This window comes from Salmo salar, chromosome ssa22 (assembly GCF_905237065.1).
Source record: "Salmo salar chromosome ssa22, Ssal_v3.1, whole genome shotgun sequence".
Classification (NCBI taxonomy): Eukaryota; Metazoa; Chordata; class Actinopteri; order Salmoniformes; family Salmonidae; genus Salmo; species Salmo salar.
Window position 1 is genome coordinate 54,746,213 of NC_059463.1, and position 17,765 is coordinate 54,763,977.

At 41.1% G+C, this 17,765-nt stretch overlaps 1 protein-coding gene across 2 annotated transcripts; it reads right to left on the reverse strand.

Annotated features, from left to right (window-relative positions):
* Positions 1-857: 857 nt before the first annotated feature.
* sec13 (SEC13 homolog, nuclear pore and COPII coat complex component) lies at positions 858-10,903 on the reverse strand. 2 transcript variants are annotated; one of them, NM_001140768.1, is given in 10 exon segments: positions 863-1,398; positions 1,655-1,662; positions 1,665-1,801; positions 4,731-4,851; positions 8,426-8,559; positions 9,050-9,183; positions 9,524-9,675; positions 9,903-10,018; positions 10,281-10,325; positions 10,713-10,837. In NM_001140768.1, coding segments are annotated over 9 exon segments (846 nt in total). In that variant the 5' UTR covers positions 10,716-10,837; the 3' UTR covers positions 863-1,398; positions 1,655-1,658.
* Positions 10,904-17,765: the final 6,862 nt, after the last annotated feature.

Below are 17,765 nucleotides of genomic sequence, written 5' to 3' on the forward strand. Positions count from 1 at the left end.
TGATTTAGTGTGCCAGAGACATGATTCACTGGGGAAAGTAAAACAAAAAGATGTTCTTGCAGAGTAGTCTACCCCGTGTGGATAGGCCATCTGCAGGTGTCCTCGGGGGTACTAGTGCCCCACATTAAAGAAACACTATTCTAAACCAACACATAGTACCGGGTGTGGGAAGCCCAAACACACAAATCTGTAGGAATTAAAGTGAGTTATGCTTATGAATGTGTTATGAATTGGTTATAAAGTCTTTATGTAGGTAGTACATAATAATTCCATTCTCCCGGCTGCCCAACCGCCATGCACCTCTCACTCACATGACCACATGCGTGCCTACTAGGTACCCTTCAATAAAGTCTTTCCTTAAATGTGGTCATATCTACTTACAGGCTTGGCAGTTCCCAGAGAACATAGGCCATGGACAGGTTCCCTCTCTAGCACTGTGTACTGTCTTTTCAATCTCATCACACCCCATGCCAGTGTCAGCTTCTGCTGCTTGGAGCACAGCCTCCAGGTGTTTCATGTCTCTCTCTTTGGTTTACCTTGAGGTCTTCCCACAGGTCCATGTTGCCGGCCTTGACTGACCATCTGATGCAGGGATGGATGGATAGGCAACTCCTGTCCACGGGCCTGATTGGTGTTACGTCTTCCCCAGCCCTAGCTAACACACCTGATTAAACAAATCGTATTCTAAACTGGAGACCATGATTTGTAGATTATTAGCTTCAGGTCTGTGGCAGCAGCATCACCAAACAGGCACCTGAGGACTGGAGTTGCCCCTCCCTGACTGATCCTGAGGACTGGAGTTGCCCCTCCCTGACTGATCAATCGTAGAAGAAATAGCTGAGCTTTTGGGAAACAGCTTTTCCTTGAAGTTCTTTAATTATTTGAAATATGAAACATAACATTCTTGTTTCTAACAATCAATTGGAAGAAAATCTTTCACAAAAACAGTTTCATATTTGACAGAAAATTATTTTTTACAAGCAAGTATGTAATCTATGGATGTTTTGAGCAGGTTTTAATTCAGGTTTTAATTAAGGTAGTTTCCCTCAGTGGTAACCATTTAAATCTGGATCATCGTAAACTGAACGATAAAACCTCAAACGGTCTTTAGCAAAATTTCATCATAAAATATGGTCTTAAAGTCTGTTAGAGAAAGAGAGAGGTTTAACAGGTGGTAGTTAGCCCAGATCTGGGACTAGGCTAGATAGTAGAAATGTCTCTGGAGTAGTAGCCCAATCATTCTCTGTGGGTGTAGGAGAAGGAGTGGAATGTCCTTCTGTGCCTGGATCACTGCTCGTTCGTCGCTCCGTCTGCGATGGACGATACGGCTCCCTGGCCTTTGTTGACGTCGCTGATACAGGCCCACTGGCCATCTGCCGACTCCTTCCACAACGTCACCTGGAGACAGCCGACAACAATACACATCAGAAAACACTGGCAGTCTTTCCAACTCCTTCCACCACGTCATCTGGACAAGTACAGGTAACCAAGGGATCATTTGTGACCGCACTGATGTATAAACTCGCTGTACTTTCAGACGCTTTGCATAAAGTATCTGCTAAGTGGCATAAATCATACATTGCTGAGGATCAAGTTTATTCAGCTGCCTAGTAAGAGTGTGTGTGTGTGTGTGTGTGTGTGTGTGTACACTGACCTTGTTATCCCCCCCGGACACGGCCAGGATGTTTCCAGTGACGGACCAGCTGACATGCCAAACCACGTCGTTGAACTTGTGGAGGAGTTTAGCCGTCCACGTGTTGCCTGAAGGGTCGTCACACGTCCAGATGAAGACCCTGCCGTCCTGCACGCAGACAGCAGGAGAGGTTTTGTGTTAGGTGTTTTTGTTCTGAGGTAAAAGCCATAAATACTCCCTGGTAGACCAGACAATGACAAACTGGGCCAACACATTTTAAAAAGATGATAACAGTTCCATTTCAATTCAGGAGTGCCTTTTACCTTCAATGAGAATGAAAACATCCCAATGTTAAATAAAACGGACACTTTTAGAATTATTGGAATCCTAACAATCAAAATGGAATTGACCGTGAGCAGTTTGTTGGTTATATGAAATGAGCCAAAATCACAAACAATGTAGGATCTTGTGGACCACAGGAACAATAGCTGGTTCATTCCCTTTGAACAGGCAAACTTTTAAGAAATTAACTTTCAACTATCTCTTCTTTCAAAATTCAATTGCATGGAGGATATGTTTAGCCTACAGAAAAACACATTTTCCCATCTCAGGCATTAAAATCCTATGAACTAAGAGCATTTTATCTGCATTGTACCACACTGTCTATCAACCCCGTTACAGACACTTATGTACAATGCATTCGTAAAGTATTCAGACCCCTTGACTTTTTCCACATTGTTACATTACAGCCTTATTCTAAAATGTTTTTTTCCCCCCCTCAATCTACACACACAATACTCCATCATGACAAAGCAAAAAACGGTTTAAATTTTTGCAAATTTTTTATAAAATAAACTAATATCACATTTACATAAGTATTCAGACCCGTTACTCAGTACTTTGTTGAAGCACCTTTGGCAACAATTAGAGCCTCGAGTGTTCTTGGGTATGACGCTACAAGCTTGGCACACCTGTATTTTGGGAGTTTCTCCCATTCTTCTCAAGCTCTGTCAGGATGGATGGGGAGCGTCGCTGCACAGCTATTTTTAGGTCTCTCCAGAGATGTTCGATCGGGTTCAAGTCCGGGCTCTGGCTGGGCCACTCAAGGACATTGCGAGACTTGTCCCCGAAGCCACTCCTGCATTGTCTTGGCTGTGTGCTTAGGGTCGTTATCCTATTGGAAGGTGAACCTTCGCCCCAGTCTGAGGTCCTGAGCGCTCTGGAGCAGGTTTTCATCAAGGATCTCTCTGTACTTTGCTCCATTCATCTTTCCCTCGACCCCGACTAGTCTCCCAGTCCCTGCAGCTGAAAAACATCCACATAGCTGCCACCACCGTGCTTCACCGTAGGGATGGTGCCGGGTTTCTGCCAGACGTGATGCTTGGCATTCAGGCCAAAGAGTTCAATCTTGGTTTCATCAGACCAGAGAATCTTGTTTCACATGGTTTGATTTGATGGTTGTCCTTCTGGAAGGTTCTCCCATCTCCACAGAGGAACTCTGGAGCTCTGTCAGTGACCATGGGGTTCTTGGTCACCTCCCTGACCAAGGCCCTTCTGCCCCAATTGCTCAGTTTGGCTGGGCGGCCAGCTCTAGGAAGAGTCTTGTTGGTTCCAAACTTCTTCCATTTAAGAATGCTGGAGGCCACTGTGTTCTTGGGGACAGTCAATAATGCAGAAATGTTTTCGTACCCTTCCCCAGATCTGTGCCGACACAATCCTGTCTCGGAGCTCTACAGACAATTCCTTCGACCTCACCTTGGTTTTTGCTCTGACATGCACTGTCAACTGTGGGATTTTATATAGACAGGTTTGTGCCTTCCCAAATCATGTCCAATCAATGTAATTTACCACAGGTGGACTCCAATCAAGTTGTAGAAACATCTCAAGGATGATCAATGAAAGAAGATGCACCTGAGCTCAATTTCAAGTCTCATAGCAAAGGGTCTGAATACTAATGTAAATAAAAGCATATTTGAGATAAATCTAACATTTTCTCATTGATAAAGTATCCTTGTACAAATAAACTTAATATTAAACCTAAAACCACAACCCTGTTATTGTCAACCCTGTTAGAGGCCCAACTAACTTTATCCGTGAAGATCAGCCATTACTCCTCATGTGATGCAGAGCATGGGACCACATGGTGTTCATGAAATTAGGAATTACACATATGTTCCACACATAATGAAAGTTAAATCAATTTCAAGATTTCCTAACATTAACTGAGCGAACAGGGTTGACATGTTGAGCTTTACCACCTTAGTCAAAGACGATAAAACAATTCTAAAATAGACCACCATGCTGTTCAGAGGACCCACAGAACACCGTGAATCATTTCATTTGGTGGAATGGTCCATTATTTGAAAGGGGTAAATTGTTTGTATAACAAGGTTGGCATTAAAACGAGGGACAAACATAAAGGCATTTGCTAATCACATGAATATAAATAGTGATCTTCAGAAATGACTCAAAGCTGAAAAATAACTAGGCCTTTACAATGATGGTGAAACTTGGGAGACATTTTTGGATTAAAGTGGGTTGAAATCTTCCTAGAAGTGACACAGGGTTGAAGGAGGAAAATGTCAAAATGCTGAATTTTAGCATTTTAACAAGCCTTCATTCATATATAAAAAATTTAAAGAAAAGAGGGATTTATTGAATTCCGTGTGGTCTATATTAAAGTGCACTTCATTTAATTTATCAGGCTTTTAAAATTCAATATTGGTGCATAATGTATACTTAACATTTTTGTGGAACGACAGCACTGCTGCTTGTTCAACAACTAATTGGGATCCAAATAAAATATCTTAATTTGAGACAGTTTGCTAAAGCAGGACAAAAATCCTGCAGCAACAGGAAATGTGAATTTCTATGTTGATTAAAATTCATGGACATTTTTGTAGGGGAAGATACATTTTTAGGAAAGGAAAATGAATTCTGAAACGTAAAAATGGAAATTACAAACTTCAAAAGCCTTTTTAAACCTCAAATACACTAGACATTTATTGCAGGAAAGTTAACCTGTAACAAGGTAATCAAATAAAGATCCTACATCTGTAAAAGCCATACAATATTTTTTCCTCTGACGGTAGGTTACCTGAGAGCAGCTGGCAATGGTGCTAGTGGGTAGTCCTATGGAGGGAGCCCAGCCTACATCTCTGACCCAATCACTGTGAGCCTCCAGCTTCTGGTCCTCCTTCCATTGGCCATCCTCCTCTCTAAGAAAGAAGACACACAAACCTGTGTGGCAGCCATTTTATTCAAACTCCTCACTTGCCATAGAAACCTATTTGTAAAACCTTACATAAAGTTGTTCACGCAGTTATAAATACATCAAGTTGTTATTACAAAGAGAAAAGATGTTATTGCAAGTAAGTAAATTGTAAATATTTTGAGTGGAACTATACAGTGGCTTCACTGTACCATCTACACACAATACCCCATAATGACAAAGTGAAAACATGTTTTTAGAAATGTTTGCACATTTATTTAAAATGAAATACAGAAATATCTAATTTACATAGAGTTACCAGTCAAAAGTTTACATTTTTTTACATTGTAGAATAATAGTGAAGAAATAAAACTATGAAATAACATATATGGAATCAGGTAGTAAACAAAACAAAGTGTTAAACAAATCCAAATATATTTTATATTTGAGATTCTTCAAAGTAACCACCCTTTGCCTTGATAGCTTTGCACACTTGGCATTCTCTCAACCAGCTTCATGAGATAGTCACTTGGAATGCATTTCAATTAACAGGTGCGGAATTTTTTCCAAATCAAATTGTCACATGCGCCGAATACAACAGGTGTAGACAGCGAAATGTTTACTTTCTTTCCTTCTTAATGTGTTTGAGTCAATCTGTTGTGTTATGACAAGGTAGGGAGGGGGTATAGAAAGTAGGGGTTGGGCTCCCGAGTGGCGCTGCGGTCTAAGGCACTGCATCTCAGTGCAAGAGGCGTCACTATACAGTCCCTGGTCCGAATCCATGCTGTAACACATCCGGCCGTGATTGGGAGTCCCATAGGGTGGCGCACAATTGGCTCAGCGTCGTCCAGGTTTGGCCGGGGTAGGCCGTCATTGTAAATAAGAATTTGTTCTTAACTGAATTTCCCAGTTAAATAAAAAATTTATAAAAATACAGAAGATAGCTGCATTTGATAAATACCAAGTCATTATTATGGCAAGAACAGCTCAAATAAGCGAAGAGAAACGACAGTCCATCATTACTTTAACACATGAAGGTCAGTCAATACAGAAAATTAAGAAATTTTAAAGTTTCTTCAAGCGCAGTCGCAAAAACCACCAAGCACTATGATGAAACTGGCTCTCATGAGGAAGGCCACAGAAAAGGAAGACCCAGAGTTACCTCTGCTGCAGAGGATAAGTTTATTAGAGTTAAATGCTTCACAGAGTTCAAGTAACAGACACATCAACATCAACTGTTCAGAGGAGACTGCGCGAATCAGGCCTTCATGGTCGAATTGCTGGGGAAAAAAACACTACTAAAGGACACCAATAAGAAGAAGAGTCTTGCTTGGACCAAGAAAAACGAGCAATGGACATTAGACCGGTGGAAATCTGTCCTTTGGTCTGATGAGTCAAAATTTTAGATTTTTGGTTCCAACCAATGTGTCTTTGTGAGACGCAGAGAAGGTGAACGGATGATCTCATGTGTGGTTCCCACCGTGAAGCATGGAGGAGGTGGTGTGATGGTGCTATGCTGGTGACACTGATTTATTTAGAATTCAAGGCAGACTTAACCAGCATGGCTACCACAGTATTCTGTAGTGATACGCCATCCATCTGGTTTGTGCTTAGTGGGACTATCATTTGTTTTTCAACAGGACAATGACCTAACACACATCCAGGCTGTGTAAGGGCTATTTTACCAAGGAGAGTGATAGAGTGGTGCATCAGATGACCTGGCCTCCACAATCACCCAACCTCAACCCAATTGAGATGCTTTGGGATGAGTTTGACTGCAGAGTGAAGGAAAAGCAGCCAACAAGTACTCAGCATATGTGGGAACTCCTTCAAGACTGTCGGAAAAGCATTCCAGGTGAAGCTGGTTAAGAGAATACCAAGACTGTGCAAAGCTGGCATCAAGGCAAATGGTGGCTACTTTGAAGAATCTAAAATATATTTTGATGTATTTATTTATAACTTCTGATTACTACATGATTCCATGTACTGTAATTTCCGGACTATTAAGCGTACCTGAATATAAGCGGCACCCATTGAATTAAAAAAATTGTTTTTATTTTGAACATAAATAAGCCGCACGTCTATAAGCCGCAGGTGCCTACCGCTACATTGAAACAAATGAACTTTACACAGGCTTTAACGAAACACGGCTTGTAACAAAAAGCTTTACCGGTAGTTGTCTTTTTGCACTGAGTCAATTCCTCACGCTGCTGTTTCCAACGTCTCATCATCGACTCATTAAGACCAAGCTCCCGTGCAGCAGCTCTATTTCCTTTTCCAACAGCCAGATCAATCGCCTTCAACTTGAAAGCTGCATCATATGCATTTCTCCGTGTCTTTGCCATGATGAGGGTGACAAAATGACTACCGTAATCAGAATGATGGGAAGTTTGAGAGCGCTCGATTTAATCTAAACAGTAAACAAAAAAGTTGTTTGACCTTAACCCGTTCGGCAATTTCATTGGTCTAATGAAAGCTTCATGCCGCCAAAAAAACTTTTTGGGGAGAAAAAAAATTGAAAGCTGGAAAAATCCATATATTAGCCGCGTCATTGTGTAAGCCGCGAGGTTCAAAGCCTGGGAAAAAAGTTGCGGCTTATAGTCCGGAATTTACGGTAGTATGTTCCGTGTGTTATTTCATAGTTTTGATGTCTTCACTATTATTCTACATTGTAGAAAAACCCTTGAATGAGTAGGTGTCCAAACTTTTGACTGTAACTAAGTATTCATACCCCTTTGCTATGACATTTCAAATTGAGCTCAGGTGCATCCAATTTCCTTTGATCATCCTTGAGCTGTCATTACAACTTGGAGTACACCTGTGGCAAATTCAATTGTGTGGACATAATTTAGAAAGAAACACACCTGTCTATATAAGGTCCCACAGTTGACAGTGCATGTCAGAGCAGAAACTATACCATATAGTCCAAGGAACTGTCCATAGATCTCCGAGACAAAATTGTGATGAGATATCTGGGGAAGGGTATAAAACGTATCTGGGGAAGGGGGGTAAAGATTTACGTTTCAACAGGACAATGACCCCAAGCAACACTGGAATGGCTTCAGAACAAGAATGTGAATGTCATTGAGTGGCCCAGCCAAAGCACAGACTTGAATCCCATTGAAAAATCTGTGGAAAGACTTGAAGATTGCTGTTCACCACTGCTCCCCATCTAACTTAACAGAGCTTGAGAAAATCTGCAAGGAAGAACGGGAGAAAATCCCCAAATACAGATGTACAAAGCTGATAGACATACTCACGACGACTCAAAGGAACTACTACAAAGTATTGACTCAGGGGTGTGAATACTTATGTGAATGAGATATTTCTGTATTTTATTTTAAATACATTTGCAAAACATTCTAAAAACATATTTTTCCTTTGTCATTATGGACTATATACGTACATGGGTGAGATTTTTTGTTAAATACATTTGAATTCAGGCTGTAACAAAACAAAATAATGGAATAAGTCAATGGGTATGAATAATTTGTGAAGGCACTGTAGCTGTGTTGCCAATAAAAAAATAAGCATTTCAATAAAAGCGAAGATAAGACACCCTCCAATCGTCCGCTACTTACTTCCAGAGTTTGACCAGGTTGTCGCAGCCTCCTGAGACAAACCTCTTGATGAAGTTGGGTTTCTGACCCGAGGGCTGGTCTATCAGACTACCTGGCACCACAGATGGAGCCCAGCTCACTGCGTTACACCCAATCTAACAGGACAGAGGGGAAGGTTACAATACACAGTCACATGTACAGACCAAGGACATGAATTCATATGAACTCAATTAGGACTTTGACAAGCTACCACAAACGGACTGTCACAACAGACAGTTAATTATTTTTTATTTATTTATTTCACCTTTATTTAACCAGGTAGTTCTCATTTACAACTGCGACCTGGCCAAGATAAAGCAAAGCAGTTCGACACATAACAACAGAGTTACACATGGATTAAAACAAACATACAGTCAATAATACAGTAGAAAAATAAGTCTATATACAATGTAAGCAAATGAGGTGAGATAAGGGAGGTAAAGGCAATAAATTGGCCATGGTGGCAATTTGTTACACTTTAATTTTTAATTTAATTAATTTGTGACAATTTAATGTTACACTTTAGGTTTATTCATATTAACCCAGCCCTAGAGAAAATACTTAATGTCGGTTTACAAATGAAAGTGAAAACAGTTCATTACTCACTGTGTGTGCATTGCTGATCTTCTTAATGTCCCACTGTTGATCCCCAGAGCAGGTGACCAATGAGATGGCTCCATCTGAGCTCCCACAGGCCAGGATCAGACCAAAGTCATAGGGACCCCAGCACACTGAATTCACTGAAGACACAAGGAAGCCAGAAAGTACTCATTAATATACACTAAAAACACAGAGCTTTTGACAATGCTTAATTGCAGTGTTATTCATCCCTGGTTCTGAATAGGGCTTTGATCAAAAGTGAAACTAAACAACATGTTGCATACCCTGTGGGTCCCAAGCACCAGGTTTAAAGAACTCCATTTGAACATTTTCAATAAGATCATTGAAAATATTCAAACCATATATACCAAACTGTATGAACTCACTGTACTGTAAGTTGCTCTGGATAAGAACATCTGCGAAATGACGTAAAATATGAATTGAATACATTTGTGAGTGATTTACCGGGAATGTTCTTACCTGAAGAGTCGTGTCCAGTGTACTCGTACATCTTATCCCAGGTTCCGTTCTCTTCCTTCCATATGATCACCTTCCTGTCATAGGAACATGAGGCCAGGATGTTGCCGTACATGGGGTGAGCCCAGGCCACCTGCCACACAGGACCCTCATGGCTGCAGAGAGAGAGGAGATAGAGGCAGACAGTAAAATGACTGTCTGGATACAGCACTTCACAGGTAATGGAGAGAGGAGATGAAACAGGGACATGGCAGTTCAATCTGTGTGGGCTGGAAAATAAGTCTTGCATGTCGATCATTACAATATCTGTGGTGCTGCTCATGGCAACTTCCTTTCGATGAGTCAACCTTTAAAGCTCTAATCAAGCAGAGTCACATCTTACCCTCTCAGATCTGCCACTAGGATTTGCCCTCCGTTTTTAACATCGAAGATCTTGACAGACCTGTCAGAGGAGCAGGTGGCCAGTCTTGTGCCGTAATAATCCATCTGGGCATCATGCTTAAAACACAACAGAGCATGTCATAAGAAAAAGGTCAAAGGTTGCAATTATTACATTAGCTTAGTCAAAGTAGAGTGAGTTAGCTACTAAAATTTGATAAGGGATAAATAAAGTACATTAAGTTGATATATATTAATTTGCTACAGCTGGTTGAATTTACGGGACATTGAATTAACAATCCATTCAAACTCAAGTCAGCTAGCTAAATGACAGTAGTTAGCTAACGTTAGCTTGTAGCTGTCACATAAGAAAACTACTTACGATCATGTCCTCGTGGGAGGTGTCCACCGTGTTGATGACGGAAACCTATATTTCATGAAACACAAGAAGTGAGAGATTATTTGATAGAACGCTATTCTAAAAAACTAACGCTGCGTTAGTTAGCTAAATCTAACTTTGCTAGCTACACAATCTAGCTAACAACGTTAGCTAGCTACTTAACTAGCTAGATAGAAGCTTGAACTAATCGCAGAGATACCGTTACTGCATAAAACAGCATTACACGACCTTGTAACATATTACTGTATGTTTAATAGTCTATTTGGTAGTAAACAATAAGTACAACTTAATAAAAAAAATATTCTTGTTCAGCTTAGCAACTTGACAAGTTAGCGTTAGCTGTCTAACGTTAACAGTTGCCTTGCTAACCGGCAAACAACTGCAGTCAGAAATACCAGAAATTATGTTACTCACCATGATTGAAGACTATCGTAATGAGTTTGTCCCTAAACAAAAGAAGTGCACTGCAAGACGTGTAACCCTGTTATCAATGTATCACGGTTTTACGATGTATCAAGAACGACGTTCTGAACCGACGTGGCAACAACTTCACAACCACTGAAAAAAAACGACTTCCGTGTGCGTGCACCAAGGTTCCGGTTGAAACAAGCATTTCGCTTACAAATAGTTCCGTGAAAGAAAAGTTCCTATGTGGTGAGCATTAGTTCCACCTGGTGGCAGTAGAAACGGTAAATTATTTGACTCATAACACAGTGGTGCCTATTTATAAAGCACCGTGCAAGTGTCATGTTTCCAAGTTTGTTCTTGGCCTAAGTTATATTCCAACTAGGGGCTCCCGGGTGGCACAATGGTCTAAGACACTGCATTTCAGAGCTGTCATTGCAGTACCTGGTTCAAATCCAGGCTGCATCACATCTGGCTGTGATTGGGAGTCCCACAAGACGGCGCACAGGTTTGGCCCTGCGTCGTCCAGGTTTGGCCGGGATAGGCCGTCATTGTAAATAAGGATTTCTTCTGAACTGAATTGCCTAGTTTAAAAAATATTGCCATGTTCTCCGGCTGAAACTTCTGCTCCACTATTTCAAAGTTTTTTCCCATAACTTTTATCATATTTAAATTGACTGTAACTGGTAGTCAAGATGTCGAATATCTCGTAAAACATCTCCAATCTATTGGAGAAAATGACATCACTGACAAAGACTTTCGGCAAGAAAGCAGACTGCTTTGCAAGTGTGGGTGTGGAATGACATAGTAATAATGTATCAACAATGACTGTATGTTTGCCTACTTTTATGATCATTTATTAGTGGCTTTAAAAGAAGTCCATAACCTTTCTCACCTATTATGGTACTATAATAATATAATAATAGAATGTAATAGAATCATAGAATGTAATGTCATAATAGAATAATAGAATGTAATAGAATAATAGAATGTAATGGAATAATAGAATGTAATGGAATAATATACGATTAGAATGTAATAGACTATTAGAATGTAAAATAATGTAATAGAATAATATGTCATAGAATAATATAATGTAATGGTATAATATAATAATAGAATGTAATAGAATAATAGAATGTAATGTCATAATATAATTATAGAATGTCATGTAATAATAGACTATTAGAATGTAATAGAATAATAGTTATTATGTTACTGTCAATGTTTTAGATTCACAATCTCTCTGTTGTTGCCCAGGGAACACAGAGGGAAATGATCTACAGTAACTAACTACCTCTGGGGCAATACAGATGTTGTGCATGGACACTGACATATACATTAACAAGGTCTGACATGCAATATGTTTGATGTCGCAGACATGAGTATGATCACTGTTAATAGGACACTGGGCGTTGGGTTGATTATTCAGTTTGACACAGTGTGTTGTTGCAGTTAGGCAATGATTCTCCCAATACTGATACTAGGCTATACAAACTGCTTTGAAGTTGAATCATATTTCATTTCAGTTGGAATATCATGCTGAAGAGCTATGCGGTAAGAGCATTAATATTATCTTAAGAAAACGTCTGAACCCCCCCCCCCAACACACACACACATACACACACACACGCACACACACACACACACACACACACACACACACACACACACACACACACACACACACATGAAACGTGTATTTTCTTACTAGCACTGACTTAGGCAGTGATTCTCCCAATACTAATACTAGGCCCCCCTGATTGCCTGCTAACAGTTCATAGTTGCTTCAAAGCGTGATGCAGACATACAGTAGCTGTCAAAAGCAGTCAGTTTGGACACACCTACTCATTCAAAGGTTTTTCTTTATTTTTACTGTTTTCTACATTGTACAATAATAGTGAAGACATCAAAACTATGAAATAACACATATGGAATCACGTAGTAAACAAAAAAATATATTTTATATTTGAGATTCTTCAAAGTAGCCACCCTTTGCCTTGATGGCAGCTTTGCACACTAGGCATTCAGACCTGTACACAACAGAATGGGTGGAAACAATCACCCGACCTCAACCCAACTGAGATGGTTTGGGATCAGTTGGACCGCAGAGTGAAGGAAAAGCAGCCAACAAGTGCTCAGCATTGTCTATTGTAGCCTTAGCTAGGTGGAGAGGTGTTTGTCTATTGTAGCCTTAGCTAGGTGGAGAGGTGTTTGTCTATTGTAGCATTAGCTAGGTGGGGTGGTGTTTGTCTGTTGTAGCCTTAGCTAGGTGGGGTGGTGTTTGTCTATTGTAGCCTTAGCTAGTTGGGGTGGTGTTTGTCTATTGTAGCCTTAGCTAGGTGGAGAGGTGTTTGTCTATTGTAGCCTTAGCTAGGTGGGGTGGTGTTTGTCTATTGTAGCCTTAGCTAGGTGGGGTGGTGTTTGTCTATTGTAGCCTTAGCTAGGTGGGATGGTGTTTGTCTATCGTAGCCTTAGCTAGGTGGAGAGGTGTTTGTCTGTTGTAGCCTTAGCTAGGTGGGGTGGTGTTTGTCTATTGTAGCCTTAGCTAGGTGGAGAGGTGTTTGTCTATTGTAGCCTTAGCTAGGTGGATAGGTGTTTGTCTATTGTAGCCTTAGCTAGGTGGAGAGGTGTTTGTCTATTGTAGCCTTAGCTAGGTGGAGAGGTGTTTGTCTATTGTAGCCTTAGCTAGGTGGGGTGGTGTTTGTCTATTGTAGCCTTAGCTAGGTGGGGTGGTGTTTGTCTATTGTAGCCTTAGCTAGGTGGGGTGGTGTTTGTCTATTGTAGCCTTAGCTAGGTGGGATGGTGTTTGTCTATCGTAGCCTTAGCTAGGTGGGGTGGTGTTTGTCTATTCAACGTTTTTCCTTTTTGTATTTTTTTTGTATTAGTCTATGTCCAAGTTCTTGAAATTCATCACCCACTTTCAACTCTCCTCTCACCCTCCCTTTACTCGGGGGGCTCCCGAGTGGCGCAGCGTTCTAAGGCACTGCATCTCAGTGCTAAAGTCGTCACTACAGACCCTGGTTTACTTCCAGGCTGTATCTCAGCTGAGTCGTTAGGGTTTGGCTGGGGTAGGCCATCATTGTAAATAAGAATTTGTTCTTAACTGACTTGCCTAGTTAAATAAAGGTTAAATACAATTTTGAAAGTATTTTGTAAAAAAATAAATGAATCTCCCAACCTGTTGTATGGAATTGCACCAGCAGAGGGCAGAACTGTATCAGTCAATCCATAGCCATACATAGAGAATATTACACTGAACAAAAATATAAAACGCATCAAGTAAAGTGTTGGTCCCATGTTTCATGAGCTGAAATAAAATTTCCCCATAATGTTCCATATGCACAAAAAACGTATTTATCTCAAATGTTGTGCACAAACGTGTTTACATCCCTATTAGTGAACAATTCTCCTTTGCTAAAATAATCCATCCACCTGACTGGTGTGGCATATCAAGAAGCTGATTATCAGTGTGATCATTACAAAGGTGCACCTTGTGCTGGGGACAATAAAAGGCCACTAAGGCCACTAAGGCCACTAAAATAGTTTTGCCACACAACATAATGCCACAGATGTCTCAAGTTTTGAGGGAGTGTTCAATTGGCATGCTGACTGCAGGAATGTCCCTCAGAGCTGTTGCCAAATAATTGAATGTTAATTTCTCAACCAACGTCATTTCAGAGAATTTGGCAGTACGTCCAACCAGCCTCATAACCGCAGAACACGTTTATAGCACCGTGTGGGTGAGCGGTTTGCTGATGTCAACATTGTGAACAGAGTGCCCCATGGTGCCGGTGGGGTTATGGTATGGGCAGGTATAAGGCTATGGACAACGAAAACAATTGCAATTTGAATACACAGAAATACTCTGACGAGATCCTGATGCCCATTGTGAGGTACCTGTGACCAACATATACATATGTGTATTCCCAGTCATGTGAAATCCATAGATTAGTGCTTACTGTATTCATTTCCATTGACTGCTTTCCTCATATGAGGAAATCTCAGAAATTGTTGCATGCTGCGTTTCTGTTTAGTGTATGTAGGTGGCTCTGGGTCAATTGTTGGATGTGTCTTGTTCCAGGTGAGCACCTAGAGAAGATCATCACCCATGGTGCTGAAGTTCTGCAGTGTGGAGGATGATGAACTCAGGGACTACTGCTTCCAGGCCTTTGAAGCTTTTCACCGCAGGTAAAACTCTCTAGTGAAAGTCTCTCTCTCTCTCTCTCTCTCTCTCTCTCTCTCTCTCTCTCTGTGTGTCTGTCTCTCTCGATATCTCTTTCGATCACTCTCTGTCTTAAGATTTCAACCATTACTTGTTGCCCAGAGGCCCGCACTCACTTGAGATTTGGCTCTGGGTTTCTGAGATTAGACACAATTGAACTACAGAGCCGTAACTACAGAGCCATAACTACAGACCTATAACTACAGACCCATAACTACAGACCTATAACTACAGAGCCATAACTACAGACCTATAACTACAGAGCCATAACTACAGACCTATAACTACAGACCTATAACTACAGACCCATAACTACAGACCCATAACTACAGAGCCATAACTACAGACCCATAAATACAGAGCCATAACTACAGACCTATAACTACAGAGCCATAACTACAGACCTATAACTACAGAGCCATAACTACAGACCTATAACTACAGAGCCATAACTACAGACCTATAACTACAGACCTATAACTACAGACCCATAACTACAGACCTATAACTACAGACCTATAACTACAGACCCATAACTACAGACCCATAACTACAGAGCCATAACTACAGACCCATAAATACAGAGCCATAACTACAGACCTATAACTACAGAGCCATAACTACAGACCTATAACTACAGAGCCATAACAACAGACCTATAACTACAGAGCCATAACTACAGACCTATAACTACAGACCTATAACTACAGACCCATAACTACAGACCCATAACTACAGAGCCATAACTACAGACCCATAAATACAGAGCCATAACTACTGACCTATAACTACAGACCAGTAACTACAGACCTATATTTTATACCTTACCTGTTGTTTTTTAATAATAGATGCCCTAAGGAGATGTCCCCTCTGTGATCAAGGTACATCACCTATGACCTTCACTAGAACTACGATGTGGATGAGAATGGGGATGAGTCCATGGATTCACAGGCCGGAGAGTTTAAGGACCAAGGTGTTGTTGTGAATGTCTTTATTTCCAAAGAGATACAGTAGTTTTCTCAGTGGTTGCAGCTACAACTTTATAAAACAGTGATATACACTGTTTATTTATTTATTTAATTGTTAATGTACACTGTTAAAATGTGCAATGTTTAAAAATATGCAACTAAGCTGCCATCATTTTGTAGGAGTTCGAATGTGCTTTGCAAAGTTTTTGGCTTTTCACACGCTGCCCTGCCCCCTGTAGAGTCAGATGACGAGTACAGTGACGATATGAGCTGGAAGGAGCGGAGGTCATCTGTGTGTCGAGGCATCAGGAGAGACCTGCTAGTGGAGCTGTATGGTTCAGCGGCCCGATTTCTGTTATAGCCAAATGGACAATAAAATATAAATGATCTTCTATTCTAGACAAACTACCTGCTTCTACATTGACGTCAAGCCCTACGTGAAGGACTTGTTCGCTGGCACCCTGAAGAGGCTGCAGACAAAGACCAGGAAGTGAAGGAGAGGGACATTTCTTGTATGGGTCACATGTGTCACCTAGGATACCTAGATTTTCATTGAGAGGCTGAAGAACAAGATCACCAGGTAGGCAGGGTAGAGAGGCGGACCATCAGTATCCAAGGTAACATCTTCTGCTGAAGAACGAGATCACCAGGTAGGCAGGGTAGAGAGGCGGGCCATCAGTATCCAAGGTAACATCTTCTGCTGAAGAATGAGATCACCAGGTAGGCAAGGTAGAGGCGGACCATCAGTAACCAAGGTAACATCTTCTGCTGATGTACCTTGACCCCTAAACTGCTCCAGCCCTCCAACATGGTGCAGCTTCCCTGGCTGGAGAGCTATTTTGGGGGGTTAAGTGCCTTGCTCAAGGGCACCATAGTAGTATCTTCTCTACTCTCTTCTCTTCCCAGGTTGACAGCGGTGAAGACCCTGACTCTCATCCCCGCATTGCCCCTTAGGATTGACCATCCGACCTTTAATCATGAGGGCATCCCCATCCTGGGCTCCTTCCTCTGGAAGAACCAATGCGCCCTCAAGCTGACCGGACTCAACATGATCGTGACGAACAACCATGATCGAGGCCGTGCTCAACGAGCTACCTGCTTTGATCGAGGAGAGCAATATGCACATACCCCAGGTGGCAGTGATAATCCTCACCTGTATGGCTAAGGTGTGTCCCTCCTACAGTCCTACTACTCTGTGACCAGGTAGTTGTAGTTTTGGATAGATTCCTTTGCATGGCTGTCATAGGTCATACTCACTGCCTCAGAAATGATTCCTATTCTGCCTTGAAAGTTGATAGTTGGAAACATGCCTTTGACTATATATATACTATATATACACATACACACACACACATACATGTGATATTAAAAGGACTTTGAAAAATATATTTAGTGCCACTTGTTACCTTGAAATCAACGTTGAGTTGAAAACGTGCCTTCTTGACATTCAGGTAATACTTGTTAAAAAGGACTTTTCAAAACCGGTGTTACTCATGCGCCATTTTGTAGAGCTGGGATGTTGATGCAGTATTCCCAATGACTACATTGCAAATAAACAAATGTTTAGTTAATTTGTTAACTGTGCACCATCTAGTGTGTGAAACTTAAGACTTTCATTAAGGCCTGGATGTCACCCGTTCAAACAAATCAATTTGAAGAGCCTTACATCCCATCAATGAAAAACCTATTGTGGAACATGCCATTATTCCACACCAAGTAAAGCCTTAGAATACATAAAGATCAGAGTTCAGTCAAGCTAGTTCCAGTCTGCTTTTCAGATGGTCTGGAACATGGCCTTTATGACATGACGTTGTAGCAGGTTAACTTCCACCTCCTGTCTACAGGGAGAGCTAGGGATAGAATGGGTAC

Coding starts and splice junctions, on each gene's coding strand:
- sec13 (XM_014168277.2), bottom strand. Junction 10,019..10,280: donor CCTCCCACGAGGACATGATC/GTAAGTAGTTTT, acceptor TTGTGTTTTAAG/CATGATGCCCAGATGGATTA. Junction 8,560..9,049: donor AGATCAGCAATGCACACACA/GTGAGTAATGAA, acceptor CTGTCCTGTTAG/ATTGGGTGTAACGCAGTGAG.